We start from the raw sequence: 17,909 nt of genomic DNA, 5'->3' as shown, positions 1-17,909 counted from the left end.
TTTGTTTTGTTTTGTTTTTAATTTCAATTCATAGATTTCTAGGAAGTAAGTTTAGGCAGCAGTGGTCCGACAGGCAGAACAAAAATTACTTGCTATTTACAAAGGTCTGGAACCTTGATTGTACAGTGAATGACAAACATGAATTTTACTCCCAAAGCTACAAGAACCAACTGAGAAGCTACAAGACCTTACCATCCTGATGAGACTATAAATCAGTTAGCACTATATAGTTCATCATTTAAACACAGAACTGATTTGGACCCAGGACATAAACCTAGCAACGTTTATTATTACTACTTGAAAATGCAGTCAAAACTGCCAACGAACATTAGCCTCATCATCATCTTACCATACCTTTTCTGAATGATTAAGCAGATCCTGTGCTTGTTTTCTTTCTGCTTCCACTCTTTCAAGATTATTCTTAAGGTTTTTTACTTCTTCTTGTAAAGTTGTAATCCGAACTGTCAAAAAATGAAATATCATTCAGTATTTATTACTAGATTTAAATCAATATTTCTTTCCACAACCTTTATTAATTTCTGGGACTGTAAAATATTCTCGCCTTCAAATTTTTCATATATGCAAACGCTACACATTGTAAAGCAAACTGATCTTTTTAGCTACACCATTAGAAATGGTTCATAGAAAACAAATCATATGCAAAACCTGGAACCTGCCTCCCGTCACTCCCAATATCCAGTATGAAAACTTCTTTCCATTAATGCAAATTCTGCTGTGCTATGCAACCAACACCTTTTCCAATGTTAACTCCACTAATGTATAAAATAAAATGCATTACACAGAGGCAATCTCAAATGGATATACAGGAGTTAATGAAATACATATTCACCTGACTAACTTGAGCATTCTTCCCTGAATAGATGAACTAATTAATCTCCCACCACCTACCAAGAGACCCTGTCAGGTATCAGATGTTTATATTAAACACTAAGTAATGGTACGCATTTCTAGAGTGAAAAGTCTGTACCAAATCCTTTAAAACAAAGAAAAACTTACAAAAGTATTTTGATTACTCTGTATTACACTCAATACCTTAGACACAGTAACTATAGTGTACCAGAATATACCTATCAATTCATTTATGTCTGTCTACGTTACAGAATGATTCAATTAATTTTTTTTTTTTTTTTAAAGTATAAAGAGACACTCTGGCAATACAAAAGAAACTACAGGACAGGGAAGAAGAAAAAGTCTTCCTGAATCTTAGCCTTTCTGCATTCATTTGAGATGTGCTATTAAAATCAGCTGTATGATTGTTTGAAATACATAAAGCTATTCATGTGTATACCAGCAAAGTACCTTACTCCGATGCCTTTCAGAATAACCTCCCTTTTGGGAGGACTGTTGAGTTGAATGTGGTCAAAAATACACATTTCTAAGTGCACAGAAGTCTTCTCATGCAATTTTTTTTACCTCCTGCTTGCATTTAACGACAGGCTGTACCAAACTACACTCCATGTCAGTGAAACTATACACTGACTAAACTGAAATTATTTTACTATACTTAAAGCATAGTGAACAGGCAACTTGATTCTTGATAGTTCTTACCTTGTGCCAAAGAACATAAAGTTGACCTTAAAACACAAACACACCCAAAAGCCCTCAACACCTCTCTCCAGTCTATACCAATAAGCAAAAGATAGTGCCTCATGGGCAGTGATTCTCAGTACTGCTAACAGATGATTTAGAACAGCAAGTTAAGGTGCGGTATCCATTAGCATAGTCATAAGCTAGCATATCTAAGTAGTTTCTACTGCTAAGAATCATAAGTATAAATGATAATGTTCTCCAGGTATCCAGATCTGTATCCCTTATTGTGCTTTTCATCTTCTAACATCACTTAGAAGCATCACAGAAAGAAAACAAATGCAATTTAAGAACAAAGTAGCATTCTCTAAAAACACAGAGCAGGTTTACATCAACTTGGCTGCATCAAGGTTGGTAAAACACAGTGTTGGGTGTTCTCTAGCACTACTACCAGCTTTTCATATTTTTGTACCATATGTTTCAGACTTTCAGATAGATCAGCCCTATAAACTTCAGTGACTTCCTACAGGCTCCTCTTCGACTTTGATACTCCTTCTTCCAAGCGCCATTCGGACACGACCACATCTTCACAAATTATTTTAAGAAGTCACACTAATTTTGCAGATTGGCTTTTCCTTTCTTCACGTCTTTTATAAATAGGCTTTTTTTTTTTTTTTTAAAAAAAAAGAGCAAAGTATAAAAAGAGAAAATTTACCCTGTAGCTCTCCAATCATTTCAGATCCATGACTTCTGTCCCTTCGTTCTGATTCCAGTGCTGCTTGCAGCTGGTAGTAATCTTTCTCCACCTGCAGTTTTGCACCTTCTAGGACTCTGCACCTTTCCTGCAGTTCTCTATTTAGTGATTCTACCTGACTTAATGACTTGCTCATTTCTGTGTTACCCTTTCTCAGTCTTGCTGCTGTATCAGATTCTGTCCTTAGCAAGTCATTGGCTTCTTCTAGCTGTTGGGGGGAAAAAAAAAAAGATTCTCAAATATAAAAATGATTTATTGGAACCAGTTTTATTATATCTGAATGCACAATACTGCTTCTCAGACCTAAGAAATAATGAAAGCAATGAACAGAAACAACATACTTGTTTTTGTAATTGTGTTATCTTCTCATTTGTAATTTGTGAATTCTGGTTGATTTTTTTCAAGTCTTCCATTTGATCTTTTAGCGTGGACACTGAAGAGAAATTACATCATTAACACAAGAGATTAAAAAAATCTTTAATTTTTACATAAACACATTCAAAGTCTTGGCACTTAAGTCCTTAGTTGGCTTTTTTCTTATGTACATTTTTAGATCAAATTCTGTGCCTGCAGAATATAGTCTGCACACTGTAGAGAAGACAGAATAAGACAAAGACGTGTTCTTGTTAAAACTCAAATAGAAATTAACTCAAAATTTGTGCTCACAATTTGAAGAGATCCCTTTCAGTAGCACTCAACATGCTAACATGGTAAATTATTCCCAAAAAACACACCATATACCTCATCAGTTACAACATGCCAACATGGCCTACCTTCATTTTCTGCATTCCTCCTCCTCTCATTCTCTTGTTCAATTTTTCTTTGGTAATCATTTATCTTGTGCTGCAGTACCATCTTTTCCTTCTCAATTTGAGACACAGTTGTTTCTAAGTTCTTTCTCTGATTTCCCTAAAATTAAAAGCATCGTCATTTTCTATTTACATTTTAATGAATGATCCCTAAACCAGTATCTCTGCAACTAATTAGCTAAGGACACTGATGCATCATTTCCAGCGAATGAGTTTCTGGCTCCTTTCAAAAAACATTCAGAAAAAATGACTTTTTTCTATTACAAATGTACCAAATTACTGAAGAAGGTTTTGTTAACATGGCATTTAAATAACCATTAAATAGTATTAGGAGATGACATAAGGAACTCAACAGAAAATCACCTGTACGTTAGATTTCAGAAAAACTTATTTTTGATAAACTCCAGAAAAACATTATACTTAATCTTGTTCATTGCAGTTTAACAGAGGAAACAATTTAAATCTGCGAAACATGCAGAGGCAAAAAGGCTTTGAAAATGCGTGCAAATAAAAAGATGCATTTCCCAATGCTATGTATTGAAATGTGATCATTTGGTCTCAAATTTATAGTGAGAACAATTTATTTATTTTTTTGTCACAGGAGAAATATCTTGAATTGTGAAAGTACTATCCACATTCTTTACCCAACTAAGGCAGCTTCAATGATGAAAAATAGTTACCTCTTCATCCAGTTCTTTCATTATCTTGTCTAGCTTTATGTTTGAAGATCTAAAAAGAAAAGAAAACCATTTTAAATACAAGGATGCATTAGCATTTTTCTAGTTAAATAATATGCAACCGCTACCAAAGGGCTCCATTTTGGGTAATTCTATTTTGTAATAAGCATTTAAAAGTCAGAGAAAACATTCAAGTTTCATTGGAAATAGTTTTTAAATATATTAAGTATTTATAAACTTTGTTGCAGCTTATATATGCAAAACTTTAGGTGCCACATTTTGTCCCTAAACCTGAAATATAAAAACAGTGCATGGACACAACAAGCTAACATTAAAATTAGAATATCCTGATGAACTGTTGAAAACGTCCTCTACTTTTGAGCTTCCCAAATAGCTAAAATGGTTAATACAATAGTAGACAGCTCACTACTATGTATAAAAATATCGAAGTATTATTCAAAAGGCTCTGTTGAAGCAATGTATTAGAACAGTATTATAGGCAGGGAAAAGTTAAGCGCATAGTAAAACCTCCAGTTAACTGGCAAAACACATTAATACGATTGTTTTTGCAGCTACTTATCCCTCTTCAAAGAGGTAAGAGGGGCCGCAGACAACATTACCTGGCAGGTACAATAAGCAGTTATAGCAATATATCCTACCTAACTACAGTAAACAGCACGATGTATCAGAGGACAGCGTTGTGCTCTGACATCTTCAGCAGTGCTGCAGGAAGTACTGTGGTTACTGAATGTATTTCAAGAAACATACATCCTGCTTGCAGAAAGCAATCAAAGCACGTGAACAGTGAAGTTGTGCATAGGTCAGGGACAGTGTCTCAGCCTAAAATCCCACTGGATCATCTTGGCTACCAGTTCCTGCCTAAACAGCTCACACAGTTACACACTAGGGTCCTAATTCTAGCCTTAGTTCTTCCCGTGTCCTATAACTAAGTTTTGTCTTTTTTTTTTTTTCAGGCTGTCAGGAAGACTTCAAAAGGAGAAGCTAACTCAAAGAATTTAGTTGGCATGAATCTGAGTAAAAAATCTGATTATCAGAAAAAAAATGTCTAAAGTTTGTAGCTGCAAGAAACTGGCAAATTCCCGCATAGCTACTTTAACATGGCAGAAACAAGCCTTTAGAAATAAAATCATTGGTTTTATTGATCAGCCACAGGAAGAAGGAAAATAAATGAGGTCCTGTAACAATTACCATATATTTAGAAACCAGAGAGTCAATTTTAATAGTCCAGTATATGCAGTGTATACAGTATTTTACATTTCTCAAAGTTCAGCCTTACAAATGCATACCTCGGCCCATTAAAAAAATCTAAATTCAGAGATACCAGGTAAACTTAAATATGCAAGTGTTCAGAAAAAGCATTACATGGATGGTACTGAAAACAAAGGATTTCCTTAATGCTATATTCAAGAAAACCACTTTAGAACAATATTTGAATGATATAAACCTCTGCCTGGAGCTCCTTTGGAGAAGTATAGCACAATTCTTAATGTTATTCTGGTAATCCCTAAAGCAGTAATACAGAACTCAAGTGTTAGACTTATTTAAATTATATAAACAATTAAAGTTCAAAGTCTCACCTGCACTTTTGCTCCATTTCATCTTTCAACTGCATTTCATTATGTAGTTGTTCTTCCAACTCATAGATCATTTTCTGCATATTTTCCAGCTTTAAATATATATTTGTACATGAAAGAACACGCATTAAATTGATGAACTTCAAAAAAAGTATTCCAGAATATTCAGTGCTACTTATGTTGTATCACAGCCTACTTCTATCTAAGCACTGTATTTTTAGCTGAATCGCCTCCCCTAAAAAGCAAGTTAGTTACAAGAAAGAACTTACTATTACAGTTATATCATTTGCACAGATAAAATGTTAAGGTTGTGCATAGTTCCATCAAAATTCATGGGGCTAGGCTAGGTTTTTAAGTATTTCCAGAATTAGACAAGAGGTATTACTGCAAATTATAAAGAAGCATTTTATTAGCCTTAACGGTGCTCTTTTTCTAGCATGAGCTATCAAATACATTTTACAAAGCATCTTCAAGTTCTCAGTTCAGGAAGCAGAATCAGGCGTGTCAGTTATTAGCAATGGGGGAAAATGCTCTTAACCTCTATTTAGTCAGGGATAATTTTTACAGCTAGCATTGTACTAAGGTTTGAAAGGAGTAACAGGCTCCAGATGTTAATACAGAATGGTACTATATGGCATTTACTGTTTGCCAGCAAGATAAATTCACAAGTTCATTCTTTCCGTGCAGTCTCAAAATATCCACCTTCTACTGGATGCCTGTGCACAGTAATTTCACTCCAACAACAGCAAAATCCTCAGTAAACAACAAGATAGTATCGACTTTGAGGAAGCTCATTAAGTCAAGCCCGTGCTGATTCACTCTTCTAAAACTTCTCCACTGATCTGGTAAGGACTGCAGCCTTATTTAGCTTTCTCACATTTCCCTCAGCATCCTTAGAAGAGCACAGAGGAGAATTACAGTCCTAACCTAGATTCTCTTCAAAGCAATATATGCAAGTGGTTCTGACACTTTGTTGTCTTGTTCCTTGTTCTAACTTCAAAAACTCTGACAATTGCCTGACTCATTTTGCACAACCATCCCAGGAAAAGGAGCAACAGAACAGTTCCTCCTATGTCCACCTCTTCCTCTTTTTCCCCCCTAAAGTACATTTACAAGAACTAAAAGTGATCATGAAGAGGAGAAATTGTGCTTGTCTTCATTCTTTCTTGATAGCAACAGTAAGTGGTCTCAAAAAGGACTATCCTGTGTTCAGTCCTAAACAAGAATTTCAGTCTGGAGACATGTTATAGCACGCTTTATCCATAGTAAGTGGGAGACATTTCAAACTTCCAAACTTTACTCCTTCCAGTTCCAAGAAGCATCGTGGTGATGCTCTAGAGATCCTTTCTCATTTCTTCCTTTTCCTTTCTTCCATCCTCTTCAGCTGCTCTCGAGTTTGCAGAGGAAGCACACAGACATAGTAACTGGGGACTAACCACAAATTTTATATATTTACTATTCCTTACTCCGAGTATTTAACACTACCTACCCAGAACGCCTTGGAAGAACAAGGAAATACTGGAACAAAGACTTCTCAGCACTTGCATTCATTACTGGTGTAACACACAACATAACACCATTTGGAAGAGACAACGGTTGTAGTCAAAAACCACAGAGAGACTGCTACTAAAGTAAACACCAAGGAAAAAGGAAGGACAGCAAGTACACAACACATTTATCCCATTGGTACAAACCACTGAGAAACGAAGCACGTCTATTTAAAGGCTAGCTCTCACTTTAGCAAAAAGGGATCACATGTGATGCACAAAAACAAGGATCAAGAAGTTTCAACATAATTGCTCTTCCATTTCCTGGTTACTCATTTTACAGCCCCTTCCAGACAGACTGCATAAAGGAATTAAATGGGATGGATGAGGAACAGGTCTAAGAAGACATCTGGCAACTGAAGTGCCCCTGCACTGGATCCTACTGGTTCGGACCTCCATTGCTTCCTCCTGCTTCTTTCTCTCTCTCTCAATATTTTTATAGTGCTGTACCCCTAGGGGCCTACCTCAGCTTGCTGAGCAGTCAAATGACATTGATGCAAGACCATGGGCTTCCAGAGAAGTTTTGCACAATCGGGTATCAATAACCTAAACAGTATCTTTGGAAAATCCTGAGTCACAGTTACCACAGAATAAAAGCATTCCTGCATGTTTGGGTCTGACTGCAGCGTAGAAGCCAAGCAAAATCCCTCTGAAGCTGCCATACTTTTTTTCTTGCTGTTGTTAAACCACAGCATTTTGCATCTGGTTCTGCACCCTGAACAACGAAAAAACCTGAAGACCCAGTTCAGAAGAATTTGTTCACCTCCTCCTCAACATCTGAACTGCTCAGAGGAGTTTAGGGTAGCACTAGTCAAAGAAAATAATATCTTCAGAGAGGCCTGATATTCAGTTAAAGGCCACTGAATTCCATTTTTCTCCAACTTCAAGGTCTAGTTCTGTGAAGTTTTACACTCTTGCAAAACCCAATGAATTTCTTTGAAATTTCTGGCACACAGTCCCACCCAAAAGAGCCTCAGTAACATGCCAAAAATACAGACAGAGTAGATAACATTGTGTTATATTTCCAGAACTAATTAATTTGCTAACCATGTGTCAACATTACCGTTTTCATTGCAGCATGTAATGAAAGGAAAAACAGCTGAGAAAAACTAGGAGATAAAAATACCCTGTAATAAAGACTTCACATTCATTTAAACCTATTACCCATATCCTTCCACAGTTTCCCCTCCCCATATTGTTAAAAATCACAAGACATTCAAATACCCCTAGCAACACTGACAGGGCTGAAGGGTTCTTTAACCACATGCAGGTGCCATGCCAGGCATCCCCCTAATTCTGCCAAGTCTATTTGATAGTTATCTTCAAAGTCAACTAAAGGCCAGCAAGTAGCTTTAAATATTTGCAAATATTTCCAAACCTAGCTCTGTTTTTCATTTTGCCATACCAACAGCCATGTACCGATGAAGAAAACAAAATTTATGGAGGACATCAAGTTACATAAATAAATCAAAATAATTCAGTGCTTAATAAATTCAGTTAGCCCAATAAATACCTAAGTAGTTCCCCTGTCCTTTACAAGTTTTCCTTGGGTAATACCATACACCACTAAAACATTTATATTATGAGTTTAAGAGAAAAAGGAACACGCATCAACATCTGCTTCTCTTCGACTCTAAATGGAAAACATAACAGAACAAGATACTAACAAAGTAAATCAATCAAAGCTAAAGACTTCTTTTAGAGTTGATTATTATTTTGACTGTGTTTTCTACTGGAAGGAAAGCCAATTTGAAAAATGTCAAAGCAGTCTAAGGAAATTATCCTAATTTACACCTGAACTTGCACAGAATCCAAGCACACCTTGTTTCTAACATACTGGCTTTTCTTCCTGGTAACCTGATTGCCAAGATGCTTAGGAAGCAGTAACTGAAAGAGCTTCTGAACTTTCCTGTGAGCTTGTTAGGTAAATTGTTATACAAATGCAGCTTCTCAGTGCCCTGAATCCCAAAAGGTTATGGGGCACCCTTGGGAAGGAGCAGAACACCTAAGGTTATTTTATTTGGAAAAAATAGAAATAAAAAAAAATAATCCCACACTGTCATATTGTCTGCCACCTCCCACTTGGCTCACAGAAAACTGAGAAACTTTAGCTCCAGCGATGAAACAGTGGGCTGCTGGAAAGCCCAGGCTTCCTATCACACTCATGGCTAGAATTGATCATCACCACAAAGCCAGTGTACACCTGGGATAGACATAGCACTCTGAAAACATTGCACAAACTCTTAGATATTTATGAAGATAAAAACCATGAATCCTGTTTCACAAGAAGAGTGTGCAGTTTCAGCTATTTTATTCCAATTTTTGAAAACTTATGTTTTAGGAAGAACTGAAATTGGGTCTTTTCAACAACTTTGATAGGCAAGCCATACTAAATAGTTTAATTTTATATACTCATCTCCCATATTTCAAACACTAAGACAGTTTGAGACATTTAAAATTCAGAGAATTTATACTGGTATATGCAACAGATTCTTTTCTAGGATACAATAAAACTGAAAACCAGTGAGACATACCACACTTTTATCCACATTGGAGCTTGGTCTGTTGTCATTGGAATTTTCTGCAGAGACAGATAAATACCTGTAACAACATTAAAAGTTATTTTAAGATTTGTTTAAAAGCAAGGTTATGAAAAAAAAAAAACAAAACAGAACATAATCATGATAAAAATAACACCCTCAGATTTTTGCTCCAAAGTATGGATAACCAAATAGCAACAATCAGATTTTCCACTTCTGTACTTACATTTTACTTACATTTCAAGATTTGAGAATATTTATTTGAAATAAACACAATTAATTGTAAAAATTGTCTTCAAGCATAAAGCCGTAAATTGCAGAAGATGACCTCTTGAAAAAAGGATTTCTGCCAAGTATTAACACAACCACTTTTTTTTTTTAAAAAATAACCATTAAAAAAAAAATCTTTGCTTTCCATGGTTACAACACTCTCATTGGCTTGCATCCCATAAATATTTATTCAGGCACTTATGAAACAAGTAGAAATGAAGCAAACTCTGCAGAGATTGTGTGTGTGTGTATGTAGCTTCCAAAGTTACCAGGAGTTCCACACACAGTTTGTCCTGAAGTGAGAGTTATTTTACATAACTGTTCTCTAAAAATACCACAAATTTCTATTTGTCATGATTCTAAAAGTCATGTAAATAAATAAAAGTGACTGCCTGAGAATTCCTTCAGTATTTGGTGTGATATTCTTGGCCTGATAACTGATCTAGAGAGACATGAAAGGTTCCTAACCCATCAGATTATGTTAGGAAGAAATCTCCCAACACACAAGCTGAGGAAGATGGATGCATCCCATCTTTCCTTTCACATGAACAAAAACCTCCCAAAATAAAAGCCAAAGACACCCTGCAAAGCTGAGGTCAAATTAAAAATCTAAACAGCTTACAGACAATCAAGTGACAAAGAGAAAAATGTTACAGTTCCCTACAGAAGAAGGAGTTGGTCTCAAGTACAAGAAGTCACAATATTTTGCACACCAGGGCAACAGAGCAGAGAAAATGTGGTACTGAAGCAGGAAGAGCACCAGAGAAAACAAGAGCAGGAACAAACCTGAATCCTGAAGATTTCTGAACAAATCAGAACCCTGAAGAGAACACAGAAGCCACACAGAGCTGTGAACTGTTCTCAGCTAGTATTCCAAAATCTGTGTTGTAAGTGAAGTGCAATAATAAACCAACATCTTTTCTAGTTTGCAATCAGTGAGGTTACAGCTGTAGAAAATATCCTATCCTAAAAGACCGTAAGACTTCCTTTAGTAACGGAAGTCATATCATGTTCCTATATCCCCACTGCTTTAAGCTCTACAGCATACTTGAAGCCTGACAAAAATCAAAGGAGATGGAAGACATTTGAACCTTTTCCTAAATACTCAACTGAACATATTGCAGCACAGAAAGGGAATCAAAACTAGGACTAGAGATTAAGCAGGTGCAAATGGTCATTTCAGACTTTTTAAGACTGTCACACCAGAGTATTATGGGATCAAAATCAGTTCTAGAACAGCATTTTCGTTCCAGTAACTGTACAAAGTAATTATAGTATTTAGTGGACATCTTCCACAACAGCTAAATACAGTCTAAGTTCTCTAAATTCCTGATACGGTCCCCACCCCAAGAATTAAAAGGGGAGAGAAGAATTTCTGTTATTAACAAGCTTCAGTATGCTACTTCACCTTCTTGATAACACATTCCAAAGTCTACCTGAAAGGCAAAAATTAAGACTTTTTATTATAGACTAAAATCAGAACAATAAGTAAGCCTCTTGGACTGAACTCACACAAACTGTCTGCAAAGCTTGCAAGTTCCTTTATTCCTCACTATGCAGAAAGCAACAACAAATCCAACTCTTTGCAGAGATGGAAATAATTTCACCACAGGCTTGGAAAAGCGGTTCCTCTTCTATCCAATGATGGATAACAGATTTATTTCCTTTAAGGCTTTCCTATTTTCTGAAATATTTCTGAATATTTTCTAAAGTATTTCCTGAAATACTATTAAAACTAACAACCACGGGTCTCTATCTCTCTATCTGACATGGTCACATACAGAAGACTTAGATCATTTTAAGCATATCTGACATAGACAACAATTAAAAGTATCTCTCAAAGAAAAAGTTAAAGATTTTTGAATGTAGATAGAGGTATCGACAGCACCTACAGTAATAATGACTCTTAAAGTATGAATCAATGTAATTTCAACTGATGTCATTTAAAGTTTCCTAAGCAACAGTGAAAACAGTAAAGCATCACAATCTCACTGCAGCTGATGAGTACTTTGAAAAAAAGAAGAATTTATCACAGGTGACAGGCAAGTAGAAAATAGAGTATTTCTAGTAAGCCAGAGAGAAGCTAAGACAAGGTTTAATTTATCACATGCCTACAGTGGTATGAAGTGTGGAATCCTTGTATAAAATTCCCAAACTGTGATTTGCAATGAGATAAAGTGACATTCACGTCCCCAGTTTACGACTATATGGATACTTCAGTGCTCTGTAGGCAGCCCTGCCTAGAAACCACAGCAGATTTTTCTTACTATTTCTGCCACACCACTGTGTAACATACTTAATACAGAGTAAAACATTCACAAAATCAGTGCAATATTTTAAGGTACTGATGACTAGTAGTACTGGCTATCAAAGTGTCAAGAAAGGGTAATTTATTAGGATTCTGACTCATAAGTAAGAATCTGTATAGGCATGTATTTACATAAGAGTCAAACAGGAGTCTTGACAAGAGAATATACCACCAGTTTGCTTTGTCTGTACATACCGACGGTTGCTGTAGTAAGTAAATCCTACAAATGGAAGTTGGTTGCCCACAAATGCTTTCGGTATGGGAAATGTTTCTTCTTCTCCTTTGTCTTCTTCCAGATCATCAAAATTACTAGTGTCTATGTCACTACTTAAGTCAGGCACAACTGGTGCTACAGCTAGAAAAAAAAAAAGGAGAATAATTATATGCTAGTAATTATTTTATAAATCAAGTGACACAACTAAGAGTTTTTTGGATACTTCTCTTTTGCGTCTAACAAATTTCATTCTATCCTGCAGTGTAACTAAGATTTTAAATTTCATTAAAAAATTCTTTTGCTAACATGATACGTAAAGTAAGGCAGATCACTGTCTCTGAGGAAAGCATTATACTTACTGTCTCTGAGAGTTTCCCAAGCCCACTGATCATTTTTGAAGAAAAGGTGCCGTTTAATTTCTTCTACTCCATTGCGTCCTAGTCTCACTTCCCTGTAAAGAGTTTTTTGGTTTCAGTATAGTATGTAAGATGACATAAATCATTCCAAAGGAAAGACAAATCATAAGGAGTATCTAACAACAAAGAGGAAAAACAACCTCTCAAACTAAGGCATGAAATTGATAAACCTCAAAGCTCTCAGATGACAATAACTACAGCAGCACAGCAGGTATATTTCAGAACAGTCTGGTTTTAACACTTGTCTGTAGGAACTCCTGCTGCTACTCTTTCCACCGTCATGGACTGGCTAGGCAGCTGTCAAGCAGAAGCTAGATTCTATGCTTACTAGGATTTTATGCTGTTGCTTGAAGCCCATGAAGCTCAGCAAATGCAACAACCCCCCTCCACCTTCATAGCCTCAGATCTCAAGCAAAGGTTGCAAAAGTTATGTTTAGATTAGTAAGCAGCGTGGGTACAACTAGAGTGCACCCCCAAAGTGAAACAAACCTAACACCCACATTTCATAGAGGCTTTCTTTGGGTTGACTCTACCCTGATCCTGCGGACTGAATGCCCACTAGGAGCTGGGATTGCATTAGGGGCACTCCTGAAATGCACAGTTTGCTTTAGTTTTATCCCCAAGGAATCCATGCCCCTCACACTCTGCAACATAGACCAGTGTAACAATAGCTGATACTTAGGAGTAACGCTTCACATTCAAACTAAATTTTTAAGCACTCATCCTAGCACCATTTCCCTTCCCCCAATATACATGATACTACCACAGGGAACAGCAGCAAACCCTTGACTCCTCTCCCAAGATCTGGCACTGGACAAAATTAACCTGACAATACCACCTGTTCGGTCTGCAGTATCTACTGCTTCGGGTAAAACAAAGCACTGATTCAGGGTAGACAATGTGACTTAAAGCCCTAAGCAACCGAAATTCTAAAGAATTACTGACTAAATTTAAGACAGCCTTGTCATACTTTAAGCAAGAGGCTAACGCTTTCTCACATTTTTGTAGCTGATAGACAAACAAAACCTAACTCCTATAAAGGAGAACATTCAGCTAACAGAAGTGCATTCAGAGCACATACACTTACCTACAGCAGCACCTAAACAGGAACGGAGTTATGCTGCATTCATGCCAATACTATCAAAATTCCACTTCTCTTCAGCAGTTTAGAAACCCCCACAAAATATATACACACACACACAGACATGTTCTTTCAACATAATTTTCTTAATGAAGATTCATTTTCATTTTGAATACGGTTGAAATCTCACCTATCAGTTAAAAAGGCACAAATAAGGTTTTTCGCCTCTTTAGAGATATCGTTGTCATCAGGGAAGGTAAGGGAGTTCTTATGGTTCATAATCTTGCTGTATGTTCCAACCAAAGAATCTGCATAAAAAGGTGTATCACCTGAAAAAGCAGCAATGCGAAAATTTAAGAAGTATATCAGAAGTATTGTAGATTTGATTTATAACATTTGAATTATGCACGCAACAAAATGTAAGCAAATAATTGAACGAGGGGTACAGACAAATGTTTGAGAACTGTAGTAGAATATTTTTAAGGCATTTTTCAAATACCACAGTGAGCAAACCAAAAGTTATGTTACAAAAGTAATAAATTAAAACAGTTGCAAACAACACTGATTTTTTTTTTTTTATAGAGTGCAGTTAAGTATTGCAGTCAATTTTGATTAACCTATGACTCACCTACAAGCATCTCATACAGGAAGACTCCAACTGACCACCAGTCACACTCTCTTCCATAGTAACCATCACCACCCTGGGACTTCAATACTTCGGGAGAGATGTAGTCTGGTGTTCCTACAGCTGTATCACATCGTACCATACCCTCCTACAAAGAGAAGGAAAATAGCCAGGCCCAAATATAAGAACCAAAATTGCAAGCTATTTTCAAGAGTTCATAAAGCCTTAGGAACAGCAGCAAATCAACAACTTTCATGAACAGATTGGTGGTGTGTTTTTTTTTGTTGTTGTTGTTTTTGAACAGGTACTTAAACATTTTTAATTATTAAACTACTAAAGCCAAAGCAAAGCACTGGATTTGTCAAAGTTAACACAGTGCAAGTTACTTAAAAACCTCTGTTAATATCCAAGAAGTAACCAGAATTGCATCTCAGCCTTGTAATCACAGCTTCTCCTGCTCATGCCAATATAAATGTCTTATATACTGCCAGGATATAGAGTAAACAAGGAAAGCTCCTCTCAAAATAGGCCAGCAAATCAAGGATTTTGCTGACAGGATCAGCTAAACTAAGTTTTTCTTCTCCAACACAATATACTTAATGCCAGGGAGACTGCAATGCAGATAAGGCCCTGAAATTTGAAGCAGATAGACTTCAAAATGTGTGACAGATGAGAAGAACGTTTCATGTTCTGCACGCCCCTGAGAAAGAACTAGCAGAAGAGATCAATCACATTGGGGATGGCATCGAGAATGCCAAAGTGGCAATCACTTGATCCTTTCCAGTGTTCAGGAACTTCTGGAATAATTCTACAAATGGATTAGTAGAAAACTTGTACAATATATAACTAAGGAACGAATATAGCTAATGAAGAAATCCAGAGTTGCATGTGCAGCAAATCCAGAATGCACCTGTATTAAACTTCTATCTATGATGAGCAGTTTCTTTCCCACAGAGCCACTTTCCTCTTCCAAAAGGCTAGAGGAACCCAAGACTAGGCTCTGCAATACACAGCTCATTTATTTAGTACAGCACACAATGTAAGGTGTTGTTGACATGAGTTTACTTCTGTGACACCAATACACAGCAAATTTTCCTAATATTTTTACTTTCTTTTTGGCACTTATAGAAAAATATCCTTGTGCTTAAGCTGCATTTCAAAAGTCCTAATTTTTAAGAGCAAAATCAAAGATGAATCTGTATTAAGCCAAATTATGTGTCAGCTATTCCGCTGTGGACTGGAAGTTGTGACTTAAGGAAACTATTTGAATTTGTACATGTTACTTGCACTTGGTTTTCACTGGTGCCTTTTATTTATGGCAAGGCAGCTGATTTATTCCAAAAGCAATTTTTTCAAAGCTCCTGGAATAGGTTGAGAACGTGATGTATATATTACCCAGACTGTTGAAGTGTCACCCATTTAAGGTTGCTTTCCTGGTATGAGGCTAGCACAAACCAATCAGAATTTTGTGTAGGGAACAACAATGCTTCACAGTACTTAAAATACAATTTCTTTTTTTTTTTTCAATGACCTCAAGATATATTAAAAAAATAATCTGTGACAGTCTTTTAACCTGTTTCCTTCATATTTGGCTTTTAGATAGGTCAGGTTATGCTAGTACATATATAAGGATTCAGCAACTTGGACATGTTTTCCATCACTGAACTTAACTATCTCACTTTTTTCCATCAACTTTGATAGTCAAAGACTTAAAGAAATAATCTAGAGGAATCTATAAGATAATCAATGTCTTGACTTCAGGTAGCCTTCCTAATAAACAGTATATAAGTTGATGCAATCCCTACTTCAAGAGTCATTTTTGCATTCTATGTTGTCATTTAATAGGATGCTTAAATAATAGTAATGGCAAGAGTGGAATCTTGGACATTTCTCTAGCTAAATTTTTCAGTATTTTATTTTCGCTTTTACATATGCCTTCCTTTCACAAAAAAAAAAATAAATAAAAATCGTCTACCTTGTTCATCTTCATACAAGTACCAAAATCTGCTAGTTTTAAGTGACCAGCTTTATCTAGCAGCATATTATCAGGTTTCACATCTCTGAAAACAGAAAAACATTTGTGTAAGAGTAAATCAGTCAGTGTAACTTAGGAAAACAAGTCATCTATTTCTCAAATGTAACATGACAAGGAGAATACAACATAAAAGTACAACTATTTCCTCAATTCTTTTTCCTTCTTATAGTATCATGTCCCACATACACACTGTGGAACTGAAGCATTAAAAAACATGATAATGGATGTGGGAACAGTCTCAAGTCACCAAATTTACCAAATCTGGACGTTACCCTCAAACCTCAAGTTTTCATAAAAAACCACTAACTTGCTGAAGTCACTCTCTACGAGGATACAGCTACACAAAAGAAATCCATTCTGGTTGTGAGTTAACCACCTCAATCCAACCTTGAAAATATAACCCCTTTTTTTTGTATCACTTCTAATTTCAGGAAATAAATTTTATGAAGTATATTCACATGAGCAAATAATTTTCTGTGGCCCAAAAGAAGTGTTGCTGTACTGCCTTTTCCACATCAGGGATTCTCTTACAGAAAGTTTTAATGAAGTAACTGTAAAGTTCAGCAATGTTAATGGTACTAAGTATACTATAGCAGAACCATAGTTTAAAAAAAATAAATATATATATATCAAAAAAATAATGGTTTCAGGTGAAAGTAGTTTCTGGGACCTCAAATGGAAAACTCTGGTCCCTACAATGAAATGAAGTCCTAGCATTACCTCACCTCAGGGTGTGCAGTAGAAACGTATCAGTGTATACACAATGATTTGGTTGGGAATCTTTTATTTATTTTTTTGAAACACTCTTAGTCCAACTGCCTGATCAAAGTGCAGCTAAGGAAATCAGTTCAAACTTCAAAGTTGCATTCGGGTTCCTCAGGGTCAAATTCAGTCAAGTTTTGAATTTTTTCCAAGGATGGGGATTTCATAACCTCTCTACAACTCTCTTCCATTGTTTGACCACCCTCACAGTGAAAATTTATTTCCTAACAAATAACTGGATATTCACAGAACAAACATCTGCCCGTCATCTGCTCCAACCCTCCTGCTTAAGCAGGGATACTTAAAGCAGGTTGTTCAGGCAGTTGAAGATTCACAAGGAGGGAGACTCCACAATCTTTCTGGGTAACCTGTGCCAGTGCTCAGTTAACCACTGCTGCAATTAGTGTCATCCACTGACTCTCATTCTTTCACTGCAGGCATCTTTCCACTCCAGCTACATTGGAAACCTTGCTGAAGTTGAGGCAAACAACATACACACCACTTTCCCCTCATCACAGAAGGCAATCAGGCTGGGCAGGTACACTTTACCCTTAAGTAAATCCATGCAGGCTGCTCCCAATCACCTTCCTGTCCATGTGCTTGGAAACTGTTTCCTGAGAATTTACTCCATAATCAGCCTGCAGTCCCCCTCTCAGGGCCATTTCTTTCCTTCCAGCCAACAGAAACCTCCTGATTGCTGCAGCCTTTCACTAGTCATAGAGAACAGT

At 36.4% G+C, this 17,909-nt stretch overlaps 1 protein-coding gene across 3 annotated transcripts in view; it reads right to left on the bottom strand.

Moving 5' to 3' along the window:
* Positions 1-17,909, bottom strand: part of ROCK1 (Rho associated coiled-coil containing protein kinase 1) — an 87,310-nt gene that overhangs the window by 32,835 nt on the left and 36,566 nt on the right. For all 3 annotated transcript variants that reach the window (XM_068671481.1, XM_068671482.1, XM_068671483.1), the window contains 12 exons: positions 16,360-16,444; positions 14,388-14,532; positions 13,950-14,088; positions 12,622-12,713; positions 12,244-12,403; positions 9,465-9,531; positions 5,387-5,475; positions 3,792-3,840; positions 3,076-3,211; positions 2,644-2,735; positions 2,264-2,510; positions 355-461 (listed from right to left, as the gene is read on the bottom strand). In XM_068671481.1, the coding sequence (XP_068527582.1) occupies positions 355-461; positions 2,264-2,510; positions 2,644-2,735; positions 3,076-3,211; positions 3,792-3,840; positions 5,387-5,475; positions 9,465-9,531; positions 12,244-12,403; positions 12,622-12,713; positions 13,950-14,088; positions 14,388-14,532; positions 16,360-16,444 (1,408 nt within the window). The remainder of the gene's footprint in view (positions 1-354; positions 462-2,263; positions 2,511-2,643; positions 2,736-3,075; positions 3,212-3,791; positions 3,841-5,386; positions 5,476-9,464; positions 9,532-12,243; positions 12,404-12,621; positions 12,714-13,949; positions 14,089-14,387; positions 14,533-16,359; positions 16,445-17,909) is intronic.

The sequence above is a fragment of the Anas acuta genome, chromosome 2 (genome assembly GCF_963932015.1).
Source record: "Anas acuta chromosome 2, bAnaAcu1.1, whole genome shotgun sequence".
Lineage (NCBI taxonomy): Eukaryota > Metazoa > Chordata > Aves > Anseriformes > Anatidae > Anas > Anas acuta.
This window is presented reverse-complemented; position numbering and strand designations above follow the sequence as displayed.